The sequence below is a fragment of the Trematomus bernacchii genome, unplaced genomic scaffold (genome assembly GCF_902827165.1).
Source record: "Trematomus bernacchii unplaced genomic scaffold, fTreBer1.1, whole genome shotgun sequence".
Lineage (NCBI taxonomy): Eukaryota > Metazoa > Chordata > Actinopteri > Perciformes > Nototheniidae > Trematomus > Trematomus bernacchii.
The window spans coordinates 1,353,706-1,381,255 of record NW_022987771.1 but is presented as its reverse complement, the minus strand read 5'-3'; the positions used below and the strand labels follow the sequence as shown (position 1 = coordinate 1,381,255).

At 39.0% G+C, this 27,550-nt stretch overlaps 4 protein-coding genes across 4 annotated transcripts; all 4 read right to left on the bottom strand.

Moving 5' to 3' along the window:
- Positions 1–653: 653 nt before the first annotated feature.
- On the bottom strand, positions 654–2,023 carry LOC117496897 (hydroxycarboxylic acid receptor 2-like). Its single transcript, XM_034148749.1, has one exon. The coding sequence runs from the start codon at positions 1,966–1,968 to the stop codon at positions 994–996; it is 975 nt and encodes a 324-aa protein (XP_034004640.1). The 5' UTR covers positions 1,969–2,023; the 3' UTR covers positions 654–993.
- A 2,982-nt stretch (positions 2,024–5,005) lies between these two features.
- On the bottom strand, positions 5,006–8,186 carry LOC117496779 (kinetochore-associated protein 1-like). Its single transcript, XM_034148533.1, has 6 exons — positions 8,166–8,186; positions 7,982–8,077; positions 7,546–7,649; positions 6,881–6,983; positions 6,758–6,807; positions 5,006–5,054 (listed from the first exon to the last, which is right to left on the bottom strand). Exons 1-6 carry the CDS (start codon positions 8,184–8,186, stop codon positions 5,006–5,008), a joined length of 423 nt encoding a protein of 140 aa, XP_034004424.1.
- A 6,404-nt stretch (positions 8,187–14,590) lies between these two features.
- Positions 14,591–19,295, bottom strand: LOC117496778 (kinetochore-associated protein 1-like). The gene is made up of 15 exons (XM_034148532.1): positions 19,233–19,295; positions 19,046–19,121; positions 18,701–18,826; positions 18,419–18,585; positions 17,923–18,034; positions 17,673–17,816; positions 17,525–17,581; positions 17,035–17,168; positions 16,283–16,348; positions 16,099–16,174; positions 15,763–15,888; positions 15,481–15,647; positions 14,995–15,106; positions 14,745–14,888; positions 14,591–14,653 (listed from the first exon to the last, which is right to left on the bottom strand). The coding sequence occupies exons 2-15, from the start codon at positions 19,094–19,096 to the stop codon at positions 14,591–14,593; spliced, it is 1,545 nt and encodes a 514-aa protein (XP_034004423.1). The 5' UTR covers positions 19,097–19,121; positions 19,233–19,295.
- Positions 19,296–21,079: 1,784 nt separating this feature from the next.
- LOC117496895 (hydroxycarboxylic acid receptor 2-like) lies at positions 21,080–22,427 on the bottom strand. Its single transcript, XM_034148747.1, has 2 exons — positions 21,393–22,427; positions 21,080–21,349 (listed from the first exon to the last, which is right to left on the bottom strand). The coding sequence occupies exon 1, from the start codon at positions 22,425–22,427 to the stop codon at positions 21,453–21,455; it is 975 nt and encodes a 324-aa protein (XP_034004638.1). The 3' UTR covers positions 21,080–21,349; positions 21,393–21,452.
- Between the last annotated feature and the right edge of the window lie 5,123 nt (positions 22,428–27,550).

Below are 27,550 nucleotides of genomic sequence, written 5' to 3'. Positions count from 1 at the left end.
AAACATTAATATGATCTGTATTTATAATATAATGTATACAGTTGTTTTCAATATGTACTAGGTAAACTGTTATGCATCTAAATGTAAATAATGAGAATATATCCATTGACATTCTTAACAAAGAAACATCACAAAAAAGAGTAGCATAACGTAAAATATAAATCCAACACCTTATACTTAATAATGAGGAAACCAAGGCAGTGATCGGTTTTCTGGTGTCAATTATGGCAAATTGTGTGACGATTCAAAGACTCTGGGGATTTAGGATATTTTCATTTCTGAAGTGACCCAGCCTTATAATCAGTGACTATACAATGGGCTGAATTTGGTTATGAATGACCTCACACACTCAGTTTGTAAACCTCTACTGCTGTCTAGTGGATAACATTTGAAAATGCAGATTTTGCCATGTATAGATATATAACCTGTACATATACAGTACCACAAAAAGAGCTCCTTAAATAAAATGTGTCATGTATTTCCCTGATGATTCCTCTAAAAGTAACTGTAAGGAAAGTTGTGATATAGGGTTAATGTCAACAACAAATTAGTTTAGAAAGAAATTGTGTAATTAAGCGTTGTGTACAAAAAAGGAGTCTTTATTTCTTTACATATAAGTCATGATAACATCTGAATAATGCACAGGACTTATATAATAACAACAGCAAAATGTTTTACTTTTGACTTTATACGGCATAGTTTGGTATTTGTATAAGTTGGATAAAATATGTGTTTAGCAAAATGACTACAAATGTGCCATCAATATATTAAAAAGTAAACCACAACACAACTTTACAAAATGACAATACCATATGTGTGCAAGACAATTAAAAAAATGTAAGCGCAGTCACATACTGGATAACTGCTGTATAAGAAAGGTAAGTTAAAGATATCTGGTTGGCTGCAGAACTCACATGAAAACTTTAAAAAGATCTCATCACTTTTGGTCAAACTTTAAGCTGCATCCATCTCAATGTTTCCTGGATGTTGTGATCACAGCTGGCTGATCGACTGGGAGCCTGTCTCTCGAGTTTTCTTCTCTGAACTCTCAGGGTAGTCTACTTGGGACAGATGCAGAGCTTTCCTGCAGATGTTCTTGAAGGTAGGGCTCGAGAAGTAGTAAACCACAGGGTCCAACACGCTGTTGAGATACGTCAGGCTGATGCTGAGGTAAAACACGGTGGTCAGGTTATCCATCGCCTGGCAGACTTCAGGTCCCGAGAGGTTTCCGGCTAACTGCTGGGTCTTGATCCAAATGATCAGCTGCGTGATGTTGCTCGGGAGGAAGCAAACGATGAAGATCACCGCCACGACTACGATGAAGCAAAGAGCCTTTTTAATCTTTGCTTCCTGGGACAACTGTCTCCGTCTCAGGTGTCTGATGATCTGGATCGTGCAGTAGAGAATCACAAGCAGAGGCATGTAGAAGGAGAAGATAAACACAAACGTGTGCCAGTTCAGATAGAGCGAGGCTTCAGTCTTGATCGTGAAGCTCTCGCAATAGGTCGTGTTGATGTGTTGCAGACTAAAAATATTAACTGTCATTGAGAAAGTTATCAGCCACAGTCCAAGTGCTCCACACATGGCTTTAGGGATGCTCAGAGAGTTGATGGAGTGATGGGGGTGCACCACTCGCATGTACCTGTCCACAGCGATGGCCATGAGGAAGATGCTGCTTCCAGTGCGGTTCAGGGCCAACATGAAGAGGCAGATGTTGCACAGAGGGGTTCCAAACGGCCACTTGATCCCAGAGAAGTAGTAGCTTGCACGGAAAGGCAATGCCACGATCAGCATGAAATCAGCCATTGCCAGGTTGAAGAGTAACACTGTGCTGCTCTTCCAGGGCTTCATGTGGAAGCAGAAGATCCAGAGAGCCAAACCATTGCCAACGACTCCCAAAACAAACTCTGTCATCAGCAGTGGCGGGAGCACGCTGGTGAGCAGAGTGCCGTTGAATTCGCATCTCATGTTGAGTTATGTGCTGCCTCGCTGCCTGCAGATGAGACAAATAACCCCTTCAAGGTTTTGCTGCATCATAAAGCAAAATGTCTATATGGAAAGAAGTGGTTGTGGTTTGGTCATTTACAGGAAGCCCTGTGGTTCTGCTTTTTTTAACTAAATGTTGACACACTCAGCTATCTTTGTTTCCCAGCGATGATTAATTTCTTTAGAATGCTATACTTGAAATGAATGTAAATTTTCTTGTGTGTCCAGTTTTACAGTGCTTTCTGAGTAAAACTTCAAAACGGAACTTCTGAAGCAGAGTTTTTCTTGGGAACCTGCCCAGCTAAGGGGGCAGAATAGTGTTGTTTAAAAGTGTCTACTGTTTCATGTTTTGTAGTAGCCTTAGTGTAAAACAGTTGTATTGAATAAGAATTGCATTTGATGATACTTAATCATTATATTTAAATATTACCTACATATGTATTAAATGAAAGATAAGAATAGCAAGTAAAAACAACCTGAAAAGCCAAATATTTTTTACTGGAGATTTGTAATAAGATGCAAATGTAATCTTAAAGGTGGGGTAGGTAAGTTTGAGAAACCGGCTCGAGATACACTTTTTGTTATATTCCATGGAATGCTCTTAACACCCCGATAGCAATGAATATTTTAAGTGCTTTGACAAAAAATCCATACAAAAATGTCATTCTAGCGATCTCGAGCAGGTTTCTCCAAAATTACCTACCCAAGGTTCAAGGTTCTTTATTGTCAATCTGACATGGCTACAGAGTAATTATGTAGTTGAAAATCTTATGTCACAGGCTTCTGCAACAATGCAACATAATAACATAAAAACAATAAGAGCAAGAGCAATACAAAAAGAAAAATAGTTATAAAATAAAGTGATGATGTGGAATAGTGCAGTACAAGTCTATATACAAGTTATTGGAATGATATATATATATATTAGGTATTAGATACATATTACTGAGTAGCAGATTAATGTTTTGAAGTTGTTTCAACAGTTCAATTTTTTAACAGTCTCACTGCCCGCGGGAAGCAACTGTCTCCGAATCTTCTTGTCCTTGCCAGGATGCTGCGGTAACGTCTGCCAGACGGCAACAGAAAGAACAGTTTGTGGCTGGGGTGATGGGGGTCTTTAATAATCCGTAGTGATTTCTTCCTGAGCCGCTGGGAGTAAAGGTCCTCCATGGATGGCAGCTCCGTCCTGGTGATGTGCTGTGCAGTTTTCACCACCCTCTGTAAAGCCTTACGATCGAGGTCGGTGCAGCTGCCGTACCAGGCCGTCAGGATACTCTCTATCGTGCACCTGTAGAAGTTGCAGAGTATCCTGGAATCCATTTTGAACCTCCTCAACCTGCGGAGGAAGAAGAGCCGCTGTCGAGCTTTCTTGGTGATGGTGGTGGTGTGAAGAGACCATGTCAGGTCCTCAGTGATCCCCACCTTTAATGCATTATTTTTCAATTAAAAACAATTCACTTGAATATAGTCTTCCTGGTAGTTAAAACACATTTTTGCAGTAAGAAAGCACCTTAATTTCAAAGGCTACAGCGCCTATTTTGCAGAACTAAAACCCCTCTTACTGCATTTTATTTCTAATGTGTTTTAGTTTATTTCAGCATTCAAATCATGCTGAAATAAACTAAAACAACACTTTTGAAATCATTTTACTTTCCATTATTGTCTTAAATGTCCAGAGGTCATGTCAGGTCAGTGCAAGTCAAATGAAATGTTGAAATAAAACATATAAAGATATCATGAACAACATATTTACATACCTTTACAAATATGTGTATATTTGGCAGTTTTTTATTTAAGACCTGAGAGGTATGTAGATGATCCGTTCAGACTTTCAGCCCCTACACTGTTTGCAACATAACCCTAACCCTAATAACATGACATCAATACCTTAAATGAGACTCACCTGAAGGTGGGCGATGGCCTTGAACATGATGAGGTTGTTTTCACACTTTGCATCATCTGCAGAGGACACTCTTGGACAGTTTTTACCCTAACCTTAAATTGTAAGCTGTGTTAAGACAATCAATGTCTAGTGTCTTTATATATTTTAAGGTGATTGGAAAATGTGAAGTATTAATGCATCTAAAGCAGGGGTGGGGAACCTTTTTCCTGTCAAGGGCCATTTCAATTTTTTCAACATCCTCCGAGGGCCGTACAAATTATTGACCTCTGCTTAAAAATACTAAAATCACAGCCCATTCATTTTACCTGTCTTTCATGCTGTGCAAAGAAAAAGCAACCTCTTAATAATCCAGATATCTTACCATGACTCGCACATGCATGCACGTGCACGGTTGTGGCATGACCACCAAAACAGAAAGATACGGACACAAGATGTGTGCAAATGTATTTAGTTTCCTATCCATGTGAACATGATTTAAGTGGGGGGGGACCTAACCTCCTCTAGGGGGGTCCGGGGGGGCATGCTCCCCCGGGAAGATTTTTTTTAAATGTTGAAGTTAAAAGCATCAATCTGGTGCACTTTGAGAGCAACATTAAGAGATCTGGGTGTTGAGAGATCTATGGATACATCTCTCAACACCCATATGAAACAGAACTGTAAACAGATTTTCTTTTTCTTTATGGATATTTCACAAATCACTCTCCTTTCAAACTGTATTCTTGTTTATTAATAGAGACATATACCACGTGATGACACAATAGGCTTGTGTTGTGTTCAAGGACCCTGACCTTGGCCAGGAAAAACAGGCACTCGTTTGTTTAATTATTTTGCGGCCAAGATTTCTTTAATTTTTTTCTTTTTTGCGTGTGTTTATAAATTGCCTCGAGGGCCGTACCAAATGGTCTCGCGGTCCGTATACGGTCCGGAGGCCGGAGGTTCCCCACCCCTGATCTAAAGCATCCTTCAGTGTGATGTTTTACTGCTTCAACACATGGAGGTCAGAGCCTTGAGTTATCTTAAGAGCTGGAACTGAGAGGAATACTTTGACTTCCTCAAGAAAATGCTTCAAAATGGTGTAAAGTTAGTACTTACGCTTTTGGATTATATTCATGTATTTCAGAGCCTCCACCATCCCCTGAGCCACGACCATCTGGTTCTTCTTGTGCTATTAAAGACATTTAGTAAACATTGCACCTTTGAAACAAGTAAAAGTAGAAGATCAGTGAATAATGAAAAGTCTGCAAGCGGAAATGCTCCCAGGGAGAAACCTTGGTATATGCCCTCAACAGTGCACGCTCCTTCCACTACTCCTCTGTAATACCATCTGGCAGCAATAACCCAAAGTCCCTTTTTTCAACTATTAACAAGCTCCTCAACCCCATGGATAATATCTCCAACTCCTTCACCACCTCAAAGTGTGAATCCTTCCTCTCATTCCTCCAAAGCAAAATTGAAATAATACACAGCAACATAGCCAACTCCTCCGTCTCGTCAATCACCCATCCTTTTCCGGAACCTGCCTACCATCCTCCTTGCAGGCACCCTATTACAGCCTTCAGACAAATTACCTCACTGGACATAGTTGCCCATGTCACCGGCATGAATACCTCAACTTCCATCCTGGACCCCATGCCCTCCACCCTTGTCAAGGCCTGCCTCCCCCAACTCACTCATCTTATCACCACAGTCATTAACTCCTGCTCTGAAACTCGCTGCTGTCACTCCCATACTCAAAAAACCTGGTCTCAACCCTGATTCCCTCAATAACTACCGGCCCATCTCTAACCTCCCATTCCTGTCAAAAATTCTGGAGCGAACTGTTGCCTCCCAACTAAAATCCCATCTGGACTGCAATAACCTTCATGAACCTTTTCAATCTGGTTTCCGTACTCGCCACAGCACAGAATCTGCCCTACTCAAGGTCACCAACAACATTCTCTTCTCTGCTGACTCTGGTTCCCTCTCAATTCTCATTCTCCTTGACCTAACAGCCGCATTTGACACGATCAACCATTCCATCCTCATCAACCACCTCCAGTCTTCCATTGGCATTACCGGTACTGCCCTCTCCTGGTTTAAATCCTATCTCTCTGACAGACATCAATTAATCTCCATTAACAACTCCAAATCCCCCACAGCCCCCGTCAATCATGGCGTCCCTCAGGGTTCTGTACTTGGTCCCCTTCTGTTCATCATCTACATCCTCCCAATTGGACAAATCCTCCGTCAACACCAACTCCAGTTCCACTGTTATGCTGATGACACACAGCTCTACCTCTCAACAAAATCAATTTCTCCAACCACACACTCCCAGCTCAGCACCTGCCTCACTGACATTACAATTTGGATGCAAAACAATTTTCTAAAACTTAACTGTGACAAATCGGAACTTATAATCATTGGCCCAAACTCACTTACCCGCTCAACCCAAGATTTTTCTCTTACCATCGATGGCTCCATTGTCAACCCCTCCACTCACATCCGTAACCTTGGCATCATCCTCGACCCCACCCTCACTTTCCTCCCTCACGTCAACCAGGTCACAAAAAACGCTTTCTTCCATTTAAAGAACATCGCCCGCATCAGACCCTCCCTCTCATCGACCGCTGCTGAAACTCTGATACATGCCTTTATAACATCCCGACTGGATTACTGCAGCAGCATACTTTTTGGATCACCTGCATTCATACTAAAAAAACTTCAATATGTCCAAAACTCAGCTGCCCGCTTGCTCACCTCCACCCGACGCTCAGACCACATCACCCCTATCCTCCATGACCTCCACTGGCTCCCCATCAAACACCGCTTTGACTTTAAAATATTACTTTTCACTTTCAAAGCCCTCAACAACCTTGCCCCCCCCCCTACCTCTGTGACCTCATTGGCAGGTCTTGCTTTAGGATGTATCTAATCAGCGTCTGGGGAAGATATGCAGAACATTACAGAGGGTTCATAGGCAGATCATCATTTCACATATTCAATCAAACTTACCATAATTTGAGTGCTGTTAGAGAGGTCGAAGTTGCGGATCCCGTAGCCCCGGAGAAGTTTCCTGATCTCCATCAGACGGTAGCTCTCCTTTAAAAGCTCTTGTCTGGGAAAGATACCAGAAGAAAATGACTTAGAAAGAGCTTTAATTTAGTCTGTTTGCCAGCTCATAGAGTCATATTGTGAAATGTTTAGTGCCCCGACTTTTGGTAAAGTTTGAAGATTTAGTGGACTCTGGATCAGTCTGGCCACACTAAAAGGTCATAATTTTCATTTTGTGTTCTCTATATCCAATGGTAGTCAAAATCAACCCATCTGGATTACAAATATGGCCACTTTCTGGTTAAATCTGCAATTTGTTATCCTGATAATGTCAGAAATGGATTCAGCATCCTCAATAACCTCCAAAACCACTTCAAAATTGTTCAAATTAGCCAAGCCATTTTTTGTCTGCATATATAGGCTATAATGCTAATTAACACAACTCATGCTAATTATGCAAATTGCCCAACATATGCGAGTTAGCATCAGGCAGTTTGTTATTACTGGGGACCCGTACTATACATTTCTAACATAAAACTTTGGGCCACTCAACATTTCCGCGTTCACAGTGCTGGCGACTTGACTACTTGTGTGAACACATGATGGTGAGGATTATGTAAACATACTTTGGTCCATCCATCTCGAGGTACTGCTGAACCAGCTGTTCTACCACTTTACTCCAGGGCACCACCGCTTTCTGCATGATCTCCAGCACAGCATCCACCTTCATCTGGAAGAAAATACAATACCGTGAGATTGAATAAACCTTAGAACAAACGTAATGTTTTTACGAGCTTATCATTATCTCTGCCAGAGAGGTATTGTGTAAGGCAGTGTGTGTGTGTGTGTGTGTGTGTGTGTGTGTGTGTGTGTGTGTGTGTGTGTGTGTGTGTGTGTGTGTGTGTGTGTGTGTGTGTTTTTTTCCACAGCTCCTCACACCAATCATTAGCTTTCCTGTCGAATCAGCATATTTTCATAACTCTATAAATGAGTCAGATATTGCGGGAATTTGGTTTTGTTTCTGTCCAGTTTTTAACGAAGGGGGTTTTTACAGAAACTTACATCAGTATCATTTATGCAATCGAGCACCGTCACTGCTTTGGCTTCCCATTCTGTGAAGAGTGTTGTGGTCTGAGAGCTGCAGCGCTCCAGCAGATCCTAGTGAACAAAAGAGGACAATCATTGACCCATTTGGTATATGAAATGTGTTTTTCCACCAGTGGGCATGGCAGTGGTGAAGTGTTACCTTGCTGTACTGTACACTCATAAAAACGATTCAAGCCCTTCTTAGACTTGACACAATAAACACATGTTCGCTTTATTAAATATTTTTATTTAAGAAATAAACCTAAGTATAGTTCATTAGTGTAACACAAATTACATTAATCAATTCACTTATTAAATGTATTTAGGACAGATCAACTCAAAATGAATTGTTTTCATCTGGGGACTGCCCCTTTGCACATCCCCTTTGCACATGCGCAACATCCGTTCTGTCTTTTACCGCCTTTTGTCTGACACTGACTGTGGAAACTGACTGTGGAAAGTCTATTCTTTGGTAAGTATTTCATTTAGTAGTTTCTTAGTGTGTAGTAGTTTAGAACGTACCCTGTTTCCAAGTAATGCCTTTTCATAATATCAACAAGAATATTTGAAACCACCGTGTTATATTTTGCTTTTTAGTTGGGTCTAAACGGCAAGCTAGCTATAGCTAGCCAAATAACTGGTAGCTAGAAGCTAGCTTGCTACATGTGGGTAGCATTGAATACCTGCTGGATAATGGAGATCAGTAGATTGTATTATATTAGATTTAATGTTATTGTCATTGAACACAGTAGGCCTACACCAAAATTCAGTTTATATCCAACCAAAAAAATGCAAAGAGTAATTAAAGTGCATGAGGTAACAGTATAGGGGGCAGAGCATGCATGCCCCTGCAAGCGCCGCCATTTTCTATCATAAAGCTCTGCAGGTCTGTCCACCTCTCCTGGCCTTAGTTCAGGCAGGCAGAGGAGGACAGGTGAAGCCACTCGTTTCTGTAGGAGTTCAGTTGAGTTTAGGCACTGGTCTTTTTTTTACTGCCAAATATTTAATATAAATAATGAGATAATATATGTGCTGAATCTTTTATGGGTAACCTCACTCACAAGCAGGCACCCACAATTGTGCAGAAACGTAGGCCTAAGTTACTTTTTTGATTCCATTTGACTTCTCAGAGTAGTTTTAATGCTGCGTACTTTTTGCTCGTACTTGAGGTAAACCTTTAGAAAAAGAGTCATCACTTTGAATTGGTTAGTCCACACTTAACACAATGGCTAATGCTAAAGCTAACGCAGAACTCCAACTTGTAATAAAGCTAAAGAGGCAGGAGCTAATTTATACAGAAATATTTACAGCGTACAGTGCAGCGGGCTCCAGTGTGTCTTCTGTTCTGTGAAAATGTTAATAACGATAGCACACGGTTTAACGTGCTTTAAAACTAATACTAGTAGGCTACTCTAGTACCCCCCCCCCATCTCTGTTGTAATGTTAATATTCAAACTAACTAGGGATGCATGCGATGTTTTACTATGTAAAATGTAATAGTAGCATTTATGCTGACTGGGGCAGCCTTGTCCGTTTAAGACAGAGACGGGGGAATACGTGTGTGGCGCGTGCATGTGTAGAGCGAGTGAGAGAGAAGTTGAGCGAGCCGTAGTACGTTTCTGGAAGTTAACGGGAGTAGCAGCAGTATAACAAAGTCATAAATATAAAATACGGCCTCCGAAGAACATTGAATGATGTATTTCATACTGATCCTGCAGACACCCACGACACGGGGCGGAAGTCCTGCAGCATGCGCGTCCCCCCTGCAGCGCCAAATTACTTTAAAGTTACGGCAGACCCACAGTTACTCTACCCACTGAAGCACACGCACACTGCTTGCTTTCTCGCTGGACTTACTAGCTTTTCAGACCCTCTCAGCGACTTTATTTCTAAAAAGCGACTAGCGAAAAATCTAGCGAGTTATTGAGATCATCAGGGGGAAAGTGGAAATCTACACCAATCTATTATATTGTAATTTATTCCTTCGCTGTTCACTCAGTGGGGTCTCAGCACCGCGTCTCCCCCTCTGGCGCTGTGCGAACACAGGCACGAGTGAGATTGAGTTACTATGGTTACAGTTACGCTATTTCTCTGAAACTGTTCAACACAAACAAAAACTGACCTGATCCAATTAAAACGGTGTCATTACTACAGAGATGCGGTATGTTCTTAGGTAATTACAGTGGAACTATATGCTTAATTTAACAACATAAACACCTAGCATAATTATAGTATAAATGTGTATGTTTGTATGTGTTGACCGTTTTTATTATTGTCCATAATGATTAATAGCTCCACAATCGCAGTTGAATTTGCCAATTATCCTACATCCCAATGTGGTAGTAATTCTGATAAACAAGTAACACATTGTTGTATTTTGTTTGTCAATAATATTTTTAAGGTGAATGCAGAGTTCTTGCGCATCACCACCAAGCCACTGCAATCGAAGTTCATGTATCAGCTGGACCACTTTTCCGACAAGCTGCTACAAATCTTCACCAGCAAAGCAGGAGTGAAGGGGGAAAAGATAAAGGAAGCCCTTGCAATCACAGATTCGGTTAGTACAAATGCATTTTTCTTCAGATACCATGTCCTGCTTAGGGACATTTCGACTGATACAACCTTTCTGGTCTTCAGACAACCGCTCTGTCGCACCCACATTAACTAAATTCTGTCTTGATTTGTCGACCCTGCTTTAGTGTGACAACATCAACACCAGGAGGGAGTGCATTCTGAGAAGCCTTGTAATATACCTAAAGGAAGATCCAGACTCGTTCTTCAAGGAGTATCTGGTAAGTTTATACAATATTTTTCCCATGTAGCGTTGAACAGTGTTACCCTAACTTATTAATACCATGGCATATATTATATATACATATATATTATATCCATACCCAAGGCTAGGTGTCTATAATGTCAACTTCTCACTTGCGTGTATTACTTAAGTATCAATAAATAAATAAATGTAAAAATAAATAAGGAAATAAATAAATAAATATAGGTATCAATAAATAAATAAATGTAAAAATAAATAAGGAAATAAATATAGATATTAATGAATAAATAAATGTATACATTAATTAAGGGATGAATAATTATATACATAAATAAATAAATAAAATAATAAATAAATACAGAAATAAATACATTTAAGCATAAATACATGTAGAAATAAGTAGGTAAATGCATAAATAAATAAGGCAATAAATAAAGTATCAATTAATACAGAAATAAATAAATAAATTCTCGAATAAATAAATGTTGAAATACATATAGACATAAGTAGGTAAATGGATTAATAAATACAGAAATACATGTTTAAATTATTACAGGAATAAATAAATAATATAATAAATAGATTCTGAAATAAATACAGAAATAAATAGGTAAATTTATGAATAAATAAGTAAAAGTTGATAAGCAAACAGGACATACATGGATAACTATCTTTATTAGATTTAATTTATTTCTACATTTTTGTACAACTATTTATTTCTGTATTTTAGGCTCTGTATGTTGATAAGGTTGGAGGTCCTTATCTCAGTTTAAAGCAGTATTGGTCAATTAGGCGAGCCAGACAGAAGCAAATCTGCTTCTCTAAACTGCAGTAGATGGTTTAAGAATGCTTATTTAGATTTTCATACAGTTTTCTGTTTGTGGGGTTCAGCTTTTTACTTAACATAAGTGTTGTGTGTTTGTGTTGTTTTTCAGGCCTCCGCGCTGACGATGCAGAGAGGGACATTTCCAACACAGTCATGGGGATTTACACGATCCGAAGAAACGGGGATGGGGGGCCAGAGGACGTGGGAATTGTTATCGAAGGCATTAAAGTCATGGAAAACGTTAGGCAGCGTCATTGTGGGACTCATCATGCTCTTGGGGCTCATGTTTGCCCTTGATCTCAGCTTCCCGGACAACTTGAAGTACACCTTCGAGTTTCTACAGAAGGTCGTAATGAACTTGGATGGGCACAAGCTGAATGCAAAAATACAGCAGCTGCAAATCAAGCTGTTTGCATAAGAGGTGAACAACATGTGAACAAGTGTATTGTCAAGTTTCCTTAACAAATATTTTGCTTTTTTTGTAATTGTAGGTTTAAAGCAAATGGCTACACTACACTTATTCAATTACCAAATATACTGTAGGGTTTGTGCAGTGCACTCTTTATAAAAACCACCCAATGATATTCCCTGTTTGGAGAGCAGTGCAAAGCCTCCACCTTTTATAGTGTCTTTGTTGTTTGTGGCACTGGGAGATCTAGAATAGCTGGGTGTTCACTTTTCACCAGTTTCGGCACTGTTTCGGCAGTGCTATTTGCACCACTCTTAAATTGTTCTTTAAAAAACATATTTGTACATCTTGCTCTGTGTATTCAAGTAAAGTTAATATTGAGCTGTGTATATAAATATTGATGTTGAATTGAGGATTACTGTCACCTTCCTCATCCATGATTGGTGTTATTATTATTTTTCTGAGTTGCTTTTATCTCCTGCTCAGTCTGTTTATTGATATGTTTTATAAAAAAAGAAATGCAGACAGACAAATAACTGATTGACAGAGAGCTGTGACACTCTGTTTACACAAGTAAAGGTGAGGATTGGCTATCCACCTCAAGGTGTAATTGTTATCTGAGAATTTTCAATAAAAATATCTCAACCAGGTTTTGTCTCATGAGTGTCTTAATGGGGGATAAAGTGAAAGAAAAAAATATTTTACGTTATTTCTTTACCAATTAATTATATTAGTTTGAGTTGGACAAATGTAAATTCATTTAATTTACGTAACATGATAATTTTATTTCAGCTGTATTTGATAAAAATGAGTTGGACAAATGTAAATTCATTTAATTTACGTAACATGATAATTTTATTTCAGCTGTATTTGATAAAAATGAGTTGGACTAACTCAATTCAATTTTATTAAATGGATGTTCTTAGTTTCAGTTGGGGCTACGCATATTTATTGGATGGAAATCCTGCCCACAATTGAATTGAGTTCATCCAATGAGTTATTTTTTTGAGTGTAGGAGCAGCTCATCAAAAGGAGTCTCGTGCTCTTCGGCGTACGGCAGGATTCTGCTCTCCACCGTGGCCGCGATCAGCTCAGGAGCCGGCACTTTGTCCAGCATGTAGAACGCCACGCTCCTTACACTTCCCTTTAAAATATAGGAACATCAACACAAGACCTACTCAGAATGTCTCATAAACACAACTCCATAGAGTACTTACTGTAGAACAGGGGTGTCCAAACTACGGCCCGGGGGCCAAATGCGGCTCGTGGACCATTTTGAAATCGGCCCTCAGCAAATTAAAAAAGTACAACACACTTCTGCTTGTCTTATATTGTACTTCTTAAACATATATGTTCAAATATATTACACAGTAATCATGTGTTAATAAGCCCAATTTCCAAATAAATTCAGTCGATTAAAGTTGAAAACATCTTGTAACAAATCTAAGTTGATAAGAAAAAAGCCCAATAACACATTTCCTCGTATTATGAGCAATCTGAAGCTTCCGTTTTAAGGAATGAGCTGCTCACAAAGTAAATGAAACCTTATGGAAAGCTGTGATGTAGGCAGTTTTTTTTCTAACAGCATTTTCAAGTATCAAGAATAATTGACCTACATTGGATTGATTTTTCCAACTTATAACTCAACTTATGAGGCAATAAACCTCTAGGGAGTGGCCAAGCCCTTTGTATATCTTTCTGTATGTGGCCCTCGGTGAAAAAAGTTTGGACACCCCTGACTTAGAAGAATATTTTGCATAAGATAAGATAAACCTTTATTGATCCCCCTAGGGAAATGTAGGTGTTTTAGCAGCAACAGTAACAAGATAGAAACACAGGATAGTACAGGGAAGAGTTCACACATGGAACAGTTGGAATCACAAATACAAATAAATAAATCAAGTGACAGTATTGGATTAAAATCTAAATATATACAGTACAATTAGGAATATGTTAAGTACGTTATGTATGTTATGCAAGTATAAACATGCATTTTGAAAGCAAACTTTTATCGGTATTTACAAGATAATAAAATATTTATTTCATGTTGGATATCGGAAGCTTGTTTTAAAATGTAATAATCAGTCACAAAAGGAAACAAACCTTCTCAAAGACTGAAAGTGAAAGTCTGCAGCTGTATTTCCTGTGGAGGTCCAGGAGCTGCCGGAGGTTCGACACCAGGGACTTCAGGCTCTCCACCTCTTCTGCACCATAATCATCATCCTGGGAAAGAAAGGATGGGAATAAATCATTAATTAAACAACAGGTTAAAATGTCCTCTCATCACCTTTTCTGGATTATTTGCCTACTGACCTGAAAGCCTTACTTCTCAGGGGGGGGGGAAATAATATTCCTCATAGTTTTGTATCTTTGGTTGATATCAGCATGATGTGTATGTATATGCGTGTGTATACACATATAAAAATTACTGAGCAAGTGATGGACAATCCATTATTGCCATTTCAGCTTGCAATACTTTCCTTAAGTCATTCAAATCATTGATCATCACCATTGGTAGGTGCATAATTATAAAGCCCAGTTTTACTAAACTTTAAGCTTCAAATTAGTTTTTGTTTATACCTTTTCTGTCAACTCCAGATTCCTTGCCCTCTGCTCCAGCCATCTCTCCAGGACTTTCTATAGACACATCAAGAAATAACTGTTACTACTGATACATAGCACCATATGGGGAAAATGAGTACTTAATCATTGAGAGGATGTATCCCACCTGTCCTGATGGAAGCACTCTCCTCACAAAAGGTACAAAAACGGTCCTGAACCAAGGACAGAGGTCTTCGGATGGCAGGTCCTCTGGGATAACATCGAGCACCGCTTTAAGATTCCTCTCATCAAACTCCGCTGCAATGTGTCCCTGTCACAAAACACAGAAATAACACAATACACAACCGACCTTGAGAACACCGGGATATTTCTTACAGATTTGTTTTAACAACTGAGCGCACAGAGCTGTTCTTTACCTCATATCTGAGCCAAATGAGTTGTGCACCCTTCAAGTCTCCCTCTCTCAGGTGGGCGAGAATATCTCCCAAATTGTCCATGCTGTTCAGAAACTCAATCCATGCGATGCCACTATGGATGACAGGATAACATAAATGAAAAAAGTGTACATGTGTGATTCAAAAACAACCTGCTGCTGCAACGCATAGACAGATACAAAAAGAATCGATTACTGTTATTATGCAAAACTGGCAATAAAATCAGTTTCAGCCTCTCAAATAAAGAGTTTTGCTGCTTTTTTAAATCATATTTACTCATAAAACAAGACATTTAAGGACATCAGCTCAGACTTTGAGAATCTGGGATGCACATTAACTATTTTCTGACATTTTATCAATGAAATAAATATTGGTTTAAGTCATTGGCAGTAGTTGGAGGTCTACAACAGACCCTATATTGGTAAATGTACTGTAGAACACAGGAGACCACCAATAATTTGAATTTACTTGAAGTTGTCCAGGCCGTGCAGGCTGCAGAACGTAGCCAGCCTGGCCAGAGCCTCCTGGATCTGTAGAGAGGAGTATCGCGTGGCAACGTGGTTCAGCATCTTCTCTGCCGTCTCAAAGGTCGGCCACGGAGCCTTCAGGCAGTACTCCACCACATACTGCTCATCCTGGGCAACGCAACAAAGTGTTAATACTTCATAACAAGTGTAATATGCTACGACTAACTCCATCAATGATCGTCATTTTTAGAATTGTCGATTGAGATGAGGCGTTAACACTGACTGTGATCTTCATCAGGTTGGTCTTGGCCTCCTCCACAAGTTCAGACCACACTCCCTCTCCATATCCACCCACAGAGGCCGAGGTCAGCTGCTCCAGCACAAAGTCCAGCTTCACCTTGTACACGAGCTGAACAAACACAGGATGGATAAATGTGAATAGCCCCGGTAGTAGTAAAAATACACCATCAGTATAGTAACACAACTAATGTTGTTTTCTACTCTGAGAGCACAATTCTCTTGTCTTTTATTCAATTGTCTACTTAGGCAAATTTACATAAATAAAAAATATCTAGCCCTCAAAAGTCCCATAGATGTTACTTTTCTACTCCGCACTTACCTCTAAATCCAGATCAAATGTGATGGCAAACTTTTCAGCCTCCTCAAACATGTGTTTGTGAAGAAGTCTGCTTAGTCTGAAAAATAGAGGATGAACATAAGTCGAGTGATACTGACATCCTGTGGACAACGGCTGAATAATCTGCAATAATCAGAGAAACATCCAGTAAATCAAAATGAAATACCTGTTCTCCGGCAAAGCCTCCGTGAAGCATCTGACAACAACAGAAGATATCGGCTCTCCACGACTACTTGAGGAACAAGAAAAAATCTCCACTTATTATTTCAAAAACATTTACCATATCTCTAAAGTACTGTCTCAACGTCTTAAAGGTCACCTATCATGCTAATTTTAGGCAATAGCATAGGTCTCAGATTAATACAAATACATAAAAAACATGTCTATGAAGTGTTTTGCTCAAAATACCAAACAGATTACATTACATTGCATTTAGCTGACGCTTTTATCCAAAGCGACTTACAATAAGTGCATTCGACCAAGAAGATACAAACTTGAAGAAAACAGAATCATATAAGTACATCAGGTTTCATAGAGCCAACACATTTGAAAAAAGTTTGGACACCCCTGACTTAGAAGAATATTTTGCATAAGATAAGATAAACCTTTATTGATCCCCCTAGGGAAATGTAGGTGTTTTAGCAGCAACAGTAACAAGATAGAAACACAGGATAGTACAGGGAAGAGTTCACACATGGAACAGTTGGAATCACAAATACAAATAAATAAATCAAGTGACAGTATTGGATTAAAATCTAAATATATACAGTACAATTAGGAATATGTTAAGTACGTTATGTATGTTATGCAAGTATAAACATGCATTTTGAAAGCAAACTTTTATCGGTATTTACAAGATAATAAAATATTTATTTCATGTTGGATATCGGAAGCTTGTTTTAAAATGTAATCAGTCACAAAAGGAAACAAACCTTCTCAAAGACTGAAAGTGAAAGTCTGCAGCTGTATTTCCTGTGGAGGTCCAGGAGCTGCCGGAGGTTCGACACCAGGGACTTCAGGCTCTCCACCTCTTCTGCACCATAATCATCATCCTGGGAAAGAAAGGATGGGAATAAATCATTAATTAAACAGGTTAAAATGTCCTCGTATCACCTTTTCTGGATTATTTGCCTACTGACCTGAAAGCCTTACTTCTCAGGGGGGGGGGGGAAATAATATTCCTCATAGTTTTGTATCTTTGGTTGATATCAGCATGATGTGTATGTATATGCGTGTGTATACACATATAAAAATTACTGAGCAAGTGATGGACAATCCATTATTGCCATTTCAGCTTGCAATACTTTCCTTAAGTCATTCAAATCATTGATCATCACCATTGGTAGGTGCATAATTATAAAGCCCAGTTTTACTAAACTTTAAGCTTCAAATTAGTTTTTGTTTATACCTTTTCTGTCAACTCCAGATTCCTTGCCCTCTGCTCCAGCCATCTCTCCAGGATTTTCTATAGACACATCAAGAAATAACTGTTACTACTGATACATAGCACCATATGGGGAAAATGAGTACTTAATCATTGAGAGGATGTATCCCACCTGTCCTGATGGAAGCACTCTCCTCACAAAAGGTACAAAAACGGTCCTGAACCAAGGACAGAGGTCTTGGGATGGCAGGTCCTCTGGGATAACATCGAGCACCGCTTTAAGATTCCTCTCGTCAAACTCCGCTGCAATGTGTCCCTGTCACAAAACACAGAAATAACACAATACACAACCGACCTTGAGAACACCGGGATATTTCTTACAGATTTGTTTTAACAACTGAGCGCACAGAGCTGTTCTTTACCTCATATCTGAGCCAAATGAGTTGTGCACCCTTCAAGTCTCCCTCTCTCAGGTGGGCGAGAATATCTCCCAAATTGTCCATGCTGTTCAGAAACTCAATCCATGCGATGCCACTATGGATGACAGGATAACATAAATGAAAAAAGTGTACATGTGTGATTCAAAAACAAACTGCAGCTGCAACGCATAGACAGATACAAAAAGAATCGATTACTGTTATTATGCAAAACTGTCAATAAAATCAGTTTCAGCCTCTCAAATAAAGAGTTTTGCTGCTTTTTAAAATCATATTTACTCATAAAACAAGACATTTAAGGACATCAGCTCAGACTTTGAGAATCTGGGATGCACATTAACTATTTTCTGACATTTTATCAATGAAATAAATATTGGTTTAAGTCATTGGCAGTAGTTGGAGGTCTACAACAGACCCTATATTGGTAAATGTACTGTCGAACACAGGAGACCACAGGAGACCACCAATAATTTGAATTTACTTGAAGTTGTCCAGGCCGTGCAGGCTGCAGAACGTAGCCAGCCTGGCCAGAGCCTCCTGGATCTGTAGAGAGGAGTATCGCGTGGCAGCGTGGTTCAGCATCTTCTCTGCCGTCTCAAAGGTCGGCCACGGAGCCTTCAGGCAGTACTCCACCACATACTGCTCATCCTGGGCAACGCAACAAGGTGTTAATACTTCATAACAAGTGTAATATGCTACGACTAACTCCATCAATGATCGTCATTTTTAGAATTGTCGATTGAGATGAGGCGTTAACACTGACTGTGATCTTCATCAGGTTGGTCTTGGCCTCCTCCACAAGTTCAGACCACACTCCCTCTCCATATCCACCCACAGAGGCCGAGGCCAGCTGCTCCAGCACAAAGTCCAGCTTCACCTTGTACACGAGCTGAACAAACACAGGATGGATAAATGTGAATAGCCCCGGTAGTAGTAAAAATACACCAGCTACACCATCAGTATAGTAACACAACTAATGTTGTTTTCTACTCTGAGAGCACAATTCTCTTGTCTTTTATTCAATTGTCTACTTAGGCAAATTTACATAAATAAAAAATATCTAGCCCTCAAAAGTCCCATAGATGTTACTTTTCTACTCCGCACTTACCTCTAAATCCAGATCAAATGTGATGGCAAACTTTTCAGCCTCCTCAAACATGTGTTTGTGAAGAAGTCTGCTTAGTCTGAAAAATAGAGGATGAACATAAGTCGAGTGATACTGACATCCTGTGGACAACGGCTGAATAATCTGCAATAATCAGAGAAACATCCAGTAAATAATCAAAATGAAATACCTGTTCTCCGGCAAAGCCTCCGTGAAGCATCTGACAACAACAGAAGATATCGGCTCTCCACGACTACTTGAGGAACAAGAAAAAATCTCCACTTATTATTTCAAAAACATTTACCATATCTCTAAAGTACTGTCTCAACGTCTTAAAGGTCACCTATCATGCTAATTTTAGGCAATAGCATAGGTCTCAGATATATACAAATACATAAAAAACATGTCTATGAAGTGTTTTGCTCAAAATACCAAACAGATTACATTACATTGCATTTAGCTGACGCTTTTATCCAAAGCGACTTACAATAAGTGCATTCGACCAAGAAGATACAAACTTGAAGAAAACAGAATCATATAAGTACATCAGGTTTCATAGAGCCAACACATTTCAAGTGCTACTCAAGTATAACATGGAAAAGTAAATAAAATAAGTTTAGTAGGAGGATGTGGATTTATTTTCTCTCACCTTGTAATTACACAATCAAACAATAATTTTGCTCTGGCCTTCACTCACAAAAAAACATTTTGTTGAATTGGACACATTTTTCGAAGCTCTATTGACTGACATGCAATGACTGGGACTGATGGAAGAATCTGAGAGGAATTAACTAGGAGCAGAGAAATAATCATATTTAAAAGACAGCAGCTTCATAAGAGGCCAACAAGAGTCACAAGGGTTTGTCACTTTGCTGAAGGATAGTTGTGACCAGCTATCCAGGCCAGTCTCTTAAGACTGTCCAAGGGGTAAAAAATGCTGCTGCTGGAGTAGCCTACTGACTGGAAGTATTGCTGATATCATGTCTACCATATCCTCTTAAAATACTCTGTCCAACAATATAAGTCTCATGAAGAAAGGTGTTTTAACGCTTATTCAAAATAGCAAAGAAACATGCATTCTTGTACTCAGAAGGGGACAGAGGATTACTCAAAAAGTACACAGTAAAAGTACTTCATAGTACTTGTGGGAGTAGTTTCACTAGTAGGCTACTGAGTCCAACAGTATCAATCTCAAGAAGAACTAATGGCAAAAAAAAATAATAACAAACTCGAGAGACGGCTGAGTTGACCGCAGTGCAGAATCGCTGCATAGTTTAAATCTCCTAACAATGTTGTCCATTTTAGACATAGGCTTATTATATTTATAGCCCGTAATAACATTCATTTTCTGGGCTCAATATGTGTCTGGGCCGTTTTCGTTGTGATCGCTAAATTCCCCTTGTTTCCCCTTGTTTATAAATTATAATATTATCACCATTCCAAGCACACGAGTGCTTTTGTTTTGAAATCACTTCCGAGAGTTTCGCCCCTCGCTCCAATGACCATTAGACCATTTAGGTAAAAAGCAAAAAGCAAAAAACGCCTCTCAGACGCTCTTCCGTTTACTTGTTTAATAAAGAAAAACAAATGGACGACCATTTGTTTTTTGGTGGTATATGTTCTCTATTAGTTGTTTCTTACTGTTAATGTCCAACAGAAATAGGATTTAAATATTTGTTTTTTCATCCTTTATTGGTTTGAGGTTAATGCATGTAAGGACATATATTGTTTACTTTGCATGGGGGTGGGGAAAAAAGTTGTTGTGGCACAATATCTATCAGCAATTCTGAGAACTTTAAAGCGTGAAACAGGTGCTAGAGATAAGCTGCAGAAGTTGCAGTCATACAGGAAACAATTTCTCATCTGTGTAAATAAAGTTACAAACAATGACTTTTCCCGAAGGATTTCTCTTTCTATAAGCAACCAAGTGAACTTCTTCTACCATAAACTGTTTTAATTAACCACAAAGCACTTCTCAGTATTACTAGATTGTATTTTATTCATATAAGTCAAGATAACATCTGAATAATGCACAGGACTTATATAATAACAACAGCAACACGTTTTACTTTTGACTTTATACAGCATAGTTTGGTATTTGTATAAGTTGGATAAAATATAATATATCTCAATGATTTCACAGAATGTGTGTGCAAAAGTACTACAAATGTGCCATCAATATATCAAAAAGTAAACCACAACACAACTTTACAAAATGACAATAGCATATGTGTGCAAGACAATACAATTTTTTTAAGCGCAGTCATATACTGGATAACTGCTGTATAAGAAAGGTAAGTTAAAGATATCTGGTTGGCTGCAGAACTCACATGAAAACTTTAAAAAATATCTCATCACTTTTGGTCAAACTTTAAGCTGCATCCATCTCAATGTTTCCTGGATGTTGTGATCACAGCTGGCTGATCGACTGGGAGCCTGTCTCTCGAGTTTTCTTCTCTGAACTCTCAGGGTTGTCTACTTGGGACAGATGCAGAGCTTTCCTGCAGATGTTTTTGAAGGTAGGGCTCGAGAAGTAGTAAACCACAGGGTCCAACACGCTGTTGAGATACGTCAGGCTGATGCTGAGGTAAAACACGGTGGTCAGGTTATCCATCGCCTGGCAGACTTCAGGTCCCGAGCGGTTTCCGGCTAACTGCTGGGTCTTGATCCAAATGATCAGCTGCGTGATGTTGCTCGGGAGGAAGCAAACTATGAAGATCACCGCCACGACTACGATGAAGCAAAGAGCCTTCTTAATCTTTGCTTGCTGGAACAACTGTCTCCGTCTCAGGTGTCTGATGATCTGGATCGTGCAGTAGAGAATCACAAGCAGAGGCATGTAGAAGGAGAAGATAAACACAAACTTGTGCCAGTTCAGATTGAGCGAGGCTTCAGTCTTGATCGTGAAGCTCTCGCAGTAGGTCGTGTTGATGTGTTGCAGACTAAAAATATTAACTGTCATTGAGAAAGTTACCAGCCACACTACAAGTGCTCCACACATGGCTTTAGGGATGCTCAGAGAGTTGATGGAGTGATGGGGGTGCACCACTCGCATGTACCTGTCCACAGCGATGGCCATGAGGAAGATGCTGCTTCCAGTGCGGTTCAGGGCCAACATGAAGAGGCAGATGTTGCACAGAGGGATTCCAAATGTCCACTTGATCCCAGAGAAGTAGTAGCTTGCACGGAAAGGCAAAGGCACCATCAGCAGGAAATCAGCCATTGCCAGGTTGAAGAGTAACACTGTGCTGCTCTTCCAGGGCTTCATGTGGAAGCAGAAGATCCAGAGAGCCAAACCATTGCCAACGACTCCCAAACCAAGCTCTGTCATCAGCAGTGGCGGGAGCACGCTGGTGAGCAGAGTGCCGTTGAATTCGCATCTCATGTTAAGTTATGTGCTGCCTCGCTGCCTGCAGATGAGACAAATAACCCCTTCAAGGTTTTGCTGCATCATAAAGCAAAACGTTTATATGGAAAAAAAGTGGTTGTGGTTTGCTCATTTACAGGAAGCCCTGTGGTTCTGCTTTTTTTTAATTAAATGTTGACACACTAAGCTTTGTTTCCCAGGGATGATTAATTTCTTTAGAATGTAACAAAGGATTGGCTAATTACTTCCAAGAGAAAAGAAACATAACGGGCTCACAAACAGTCTTTCCTGGACGGCCAACACCACAGCTGTCATCAAGAAGGCCCAGCAGCGTCTACACTTCCTGAGGGTGCTCAGGAAGAACAACTTGGCCACTAAGCTACTGGTGACCTTCTACCGCTCTACATTCGAGAGCCTATTGACATACTGCATCACAGTGTGGTACGCCAGCTGCACTGAGGCCGACAGGATGAGGCTTCAGAGAGTCGTAAAAGCAGCACAGAGGATCATCGGCTGCTCTCTCTCCTCCCTGATGTACATTTACACCTCCCGCTGCCTCAGTAAAGCCAAAAACATTGTCAAGGACAGTTCACACCCCGGCTTTCACCTGTTCGACCTGCTGCCCTCCGGCAGGCGCTACAGGTGTATAAAATCAAAAACAAACAGACTCAAAGACAGTTTTTTCCCAAGAGCCATCATTGCACTAAATATTTATTACATTTTATTTTGTATACCCCATGAAATAATTACTGCACTTTATTCTTTATTCCTACTTAAGTATGTATGTTGCATGTATTTGTTGTCGTATGTTGTGATGTTTGTTTGGCACCTTTTAACAGGGAGAAGCTTTTCTTTCTTTCATTGTACATGTATAATGACATTAAATGATTCTATTCTATTCTTATGTGAAAACCCATTATTGTTGTACCCTTACATTATTATTCTTCTTAATGCATTATTCTTCAATTAAAAACAATTCACTTGAATATAGTCTTCCTGGTAGTTAAAACACATTTTTGCAGTAAGAAAGCACCTTAATTTCAAAGGCTACAGGGCCTATTTTTTTACAGAACTAAAACCCTTGTTACTGCATTTTTTTCCTAACGTGTTTTAGTTTATATCAGCATTCGAATCATGCTGAAATAAACTAAAACAACACTTTTTAATTAATTTTACTTTCCATTATTGTCTTAAGTAAATGTCCAGAGGTCATGTCAGGTCAGTGCAATAAAACATATAAAGATATCATGAACAACATATTGACATACCTTTACAAATATATGTATATTTGGCTGTTTTTTATTTAAGACCTGAGAGGTATGTAGATGATCTGTTCAGACTTTCAGCCCCTACACTGTTTGCAACATATTATACATTTAAACCTATTGTTCAATAATGAACAAGTGCAACCAGTTTATAAAAAAGGGTCTTGGTCAGCTAACCCAACAGCTTTAGTGTGTGTTTCTCACCACTTTTAGGATCACGAGACAAGATCAATTGTGGCCGGATAAGATGAAATGAAAGAAATTCATGTTTGTATGCAAAGAGCTTCACTTAATAATAACCAGGCACCACTTCCTCGGCCTGGCGGTGGTGGCATCATGCTGTGGCGATGCATCCGTGCAAAAAGTGACATTACTGAAATGAACCACTCTAATACATGATGGACAAAAACCAGAACTACAGGATGCATTCAGGAACTTCATACTGGGGTGAAGCCAAACCTTAAACACAAAGGCTGGAGCGTTTTGGGGACATGTCTCTGGATCTCACTGTCCACTGATATCTTTGTAATGTGATTATTGCTCTGATGCTGTTGGAGTTGTGTCTTTAAGTCTAAGGTGAAAGCAGATACAAAAAAAGTGAAGGAATTTGAAGAGTCTGACGTCGTTTAGGTTCAGCGTTGTAGATAAATGGAAATGTGTCCAACACTCAGGCAAATTCATCACTTCAGCAGCTGATTGAGAGTCCTGCGTTGGTCTTGTCTAATGTTTGGTTCTTGTTCCCTGGTGAGGGCCCTTGAAACAATTACTATACTAAGACTAATTTACAGAATCATTATTCAAATATTTCTTGTTGTTTTGTTTCTTCGTCAAGTGGGAAATAAGTATTTTTTTGTGTTTCTCTTAGTATCCTAAGATACTGTTATGTTTGGCTATGACATTCTTTTTTTTATTATGTAGGGCAGACCATCTATTACTATTTATTTTGTTTTTTTTAGAAAGGGGCAGGTCATATAAGATTAGTTTCTTCTCCCTGCTCCTTTTCGCTCAATGGTGTGTTTGTAGAGACATGTTTATTGTACATTGGGTTTTGCGTACCATGAGCGGAACAAATAAAAATGAAATGAAATGAAATATTGATTTAAAAGACATATTTTTTTAATACAATAATTAGAAGATAACACATATGGGACTTTGCATACGCTATGCATTGTGAAAGTGGAAGGAAGTCAAGCTGGTGCCAAGCTTCAGCTGATAGGAAATCTTATTAAAACATTTTTCTCAGAATTTGAATAAAGTGAAAGAAATTCCCATTCTGAAAAACTAAATCTGTTTTGCAAAACTAAAACCCGTGTTTCTGCCTTTTTTTTTCTTCTGAACTATTTTAGTTCACTTCAGCATCCCATACATGCAGTGAAATTATTTCACTTTCATTGTCTTAAAAGCTTAAATGTCCAGATGTCATTACATGTACCTGGTCTTAGTACAAGTTCAATAAGAGGTTCAATTAAACAGACACAAAAAGTATAAAAATGGGAAGCTGAAAGGTTACATTTGGGGTGTGAGTTTCAGATTAGCCTTATTGCATTCACATTTTCTTTGAAGCACTTCTTGCTTTTAGAAATGTGGGTGTTGTTAACAGCCTTTTCGCATATTAAATATGATACAGTTTCCTTTTCTTTAATCCAGATTTCACTTATCATAGGTTCTGGTTTTAACCTAATAACCTTTATTGATTTATTCAGTGCAAGAGTACATTTTGACCCTTCCCTTTTTAGGGTGAGATGACACTTGGGTACAGTGTGAGACAATGATATGATCGGTATTTATAATATAATGTATACAGTTGTTTTCAATATGTACTAGGTAAACTTTTATGCATCTAAATGTAAATAATGAGAATATATCCATTGACATTGTTAACAAAGAAACATCACAAAAAAGAGTAGCATAACACAAGATATACATTTATTATACTTAATAATGAGGAAACCAAGGCAGTGATCGGTTTTCTGGTGTCAATTATGGTTAATTGTGTGACGATTCAAAGACTCTGGAGATTTAGGATATTTTCATTTATCTCTGAAGTGACCCACCTTATAATCAGTGACTATACAATGGGCTGAATTTGGTTATGAATGACCTCACACACTCAGTTTGTAAACCTCTACTGCTTTCTAGTGGATAACATTTGTAAATGCAGATTTTGCCATGTATAGATATATAACCTGTAAATATACAGTACCACAAAAGGAGCTCCTTAAATAAAATGTGTCATGTATTTCCCTGATGATTCCTCTAAAAGTAACTGTAAGGAAAGTTGTGATGTAGGGTTAATGTCAACAACAAATTAGTTTAGAAAGAAACATGTGTAATTAAGCGTTGTGTACAAAAAAGGAGTCTTTATTTCTTTACATTTTGGCTGTGTGACAAATATAGACAAACTGAAACACGCTTACAAGTTTAATAAGTAGTGAGAGTGGCCTTAGGTAGGCCCATTGAAGCATTTTATGCATTTATGGTAAGCAATTCATAGGGCTTTACAGAACAATGAGAATAACACATACAGACAGAAACACATAAAGAAAGCGAGGGGGGAAGTATTTTCAGCTCAACCATTCACCCACTGGCTAATTTACCAATGGATGTGAGTTGGGCCTTGCCTGTTCAGAGACTGGTTTATGTAGAAATGCGTGTGCAGTTTAAACCATGCAGAAACAATGTGAACAAGCCAGTTCAGCTTGCGGGGCGAACATGTCCTTTTGTTCCCTTCTCCTGTTGTCCCATCAGCCCTTGTGTTTCCTTCACCTGCATATTTGGGAACAAAACATCATGGTCACTGCTCCACCCGCTGCAACGGACATGAAATTCCAGTCCTACAACCTTGAAATGCAGACAGAGCCTAAAATAAACAAACAACAGAAGTGTTAGTTTTCTTATTCAGGTGTCACAGCTGCTCTTGGTGGGTGAGGAACAAACTACATTTCCCAAATGTAGGCCTATTGACTTTGTATCTTGATTGTTGATTAGATTTTTATACTATAAGTTTTTATTGAAAGTGGCTGAAGCGGTGTCAGGATAAAAGATGAGGGAAACAACAATAGATACAAACAAAACGAGTTATTCTACATTCCTCAAGTCTTGTGGTTAGTCAGCCAAGTCGAGTAGAGGCACAACGTTAAAAAAAAAAAACATATATTATAAATAACACATTCAGGTTTACGTTCACTTGAGAAAAAATAGATCTATAAAACTTTTAGTGATGTGTTTGCCATTTGCACACATTGATCTGCCTTCATTCACTTTCTATATCCTGTTTCCTTCCCTGAGTCAACCTAAACATTTTAAGACATTTTGAGTGTTGTTTATTTTATTTAAGAAGATTTACCAATATTGTTTGCCCACTAAATACATTAAAAAGTATTATTGAGTTTGCTTAATGCCATCACATTGTTGATTAAAACACATTTCTGCTCATGGGTTTCTACCTTTGCTTATAGTTGACCTCGTGTTAATGAATGTGCATGGTCCCTTCTTAAGTAAATAAATACAAAATATGGTGGATAAAACGATGCTTTATATGTAAAAAAAAAAGTTGTAAAAATAGTATTTATTGGCCTAGCTTTCACCCAAATGAAGGCACATCCCCTGATTACAATCTGATTTGATATCCTGCTTTATTTGCCTTCACTACTTGATTTCATTGAGGTGACGTCACTGCCTGCAGCTGAGCCAGGAATAAAAACACACATATTAAACAACAGCACGATTTATTAAGATAATTGCTGTTTTAAAAACACTTATCTGCGATGTAATGGAAACATTTTTGACGTGTGTGTGTGTGTGTGTGTGTGTGTGTGTAGGAGGATGTCGGCGGCAGGAGACACGATGATGCATCATGTCCTCCACCTTGGGGGC

Coding starts and splice junctions, on each gene's coding strand:
- LOC117496778 (XM_034148532.1), bottom strand. CDS start 19,096: ATGTTTGAGGAGGCTGAAAAGTTTGCCATCACATTTGATCTGGATTTA. Junction 18,586..18,700: donor CCAACCTGATGAAGATCACA/GTCAGTGTTAAC, acceptor TGCGTTGCCCAG/GATGAGCAGTATGTGGTGGA. Junction 18,035..18,418: donor CACGGCCTGGACAACTTCAA/GTAAATTCAAAT, acceptor TGTCATCCATAG/TGGCATCGCATGGATTGAGT.
- LOC117496779 (XM_034148533.1), bottom strand. CDS start 8,186: ATGAGTGTACAGTACAGCAAG. Junction 6,984..7,545: donor CTCGAGATGGATGGACCAAA/GTATGTTTACAT, acceptor TATCTTTCCCAG/ACAAGAGCTTTTAAAGGAGA. Junction 6,808..6,880: donor CTAACAGCACTCAAATTATG/GTAAGTTTGATT, acceptor TATCTTCCCCAG/ACGCTGATTAGATACATCCT.
- LOC117496897 (XM_034148749.1), bottom strand. CDS start 1,968: ATGAGATGCGAATTCAACGGCACTCTGCTCACCAGCGTGCTCCCGCCA.
- LOC117496895 (XM_034148747.1), bottom strand. CDS start 22,427: ATGAGATGCGAATTCAACGGCACTCTGCTCACCAGCGTGCTCCCGCCA.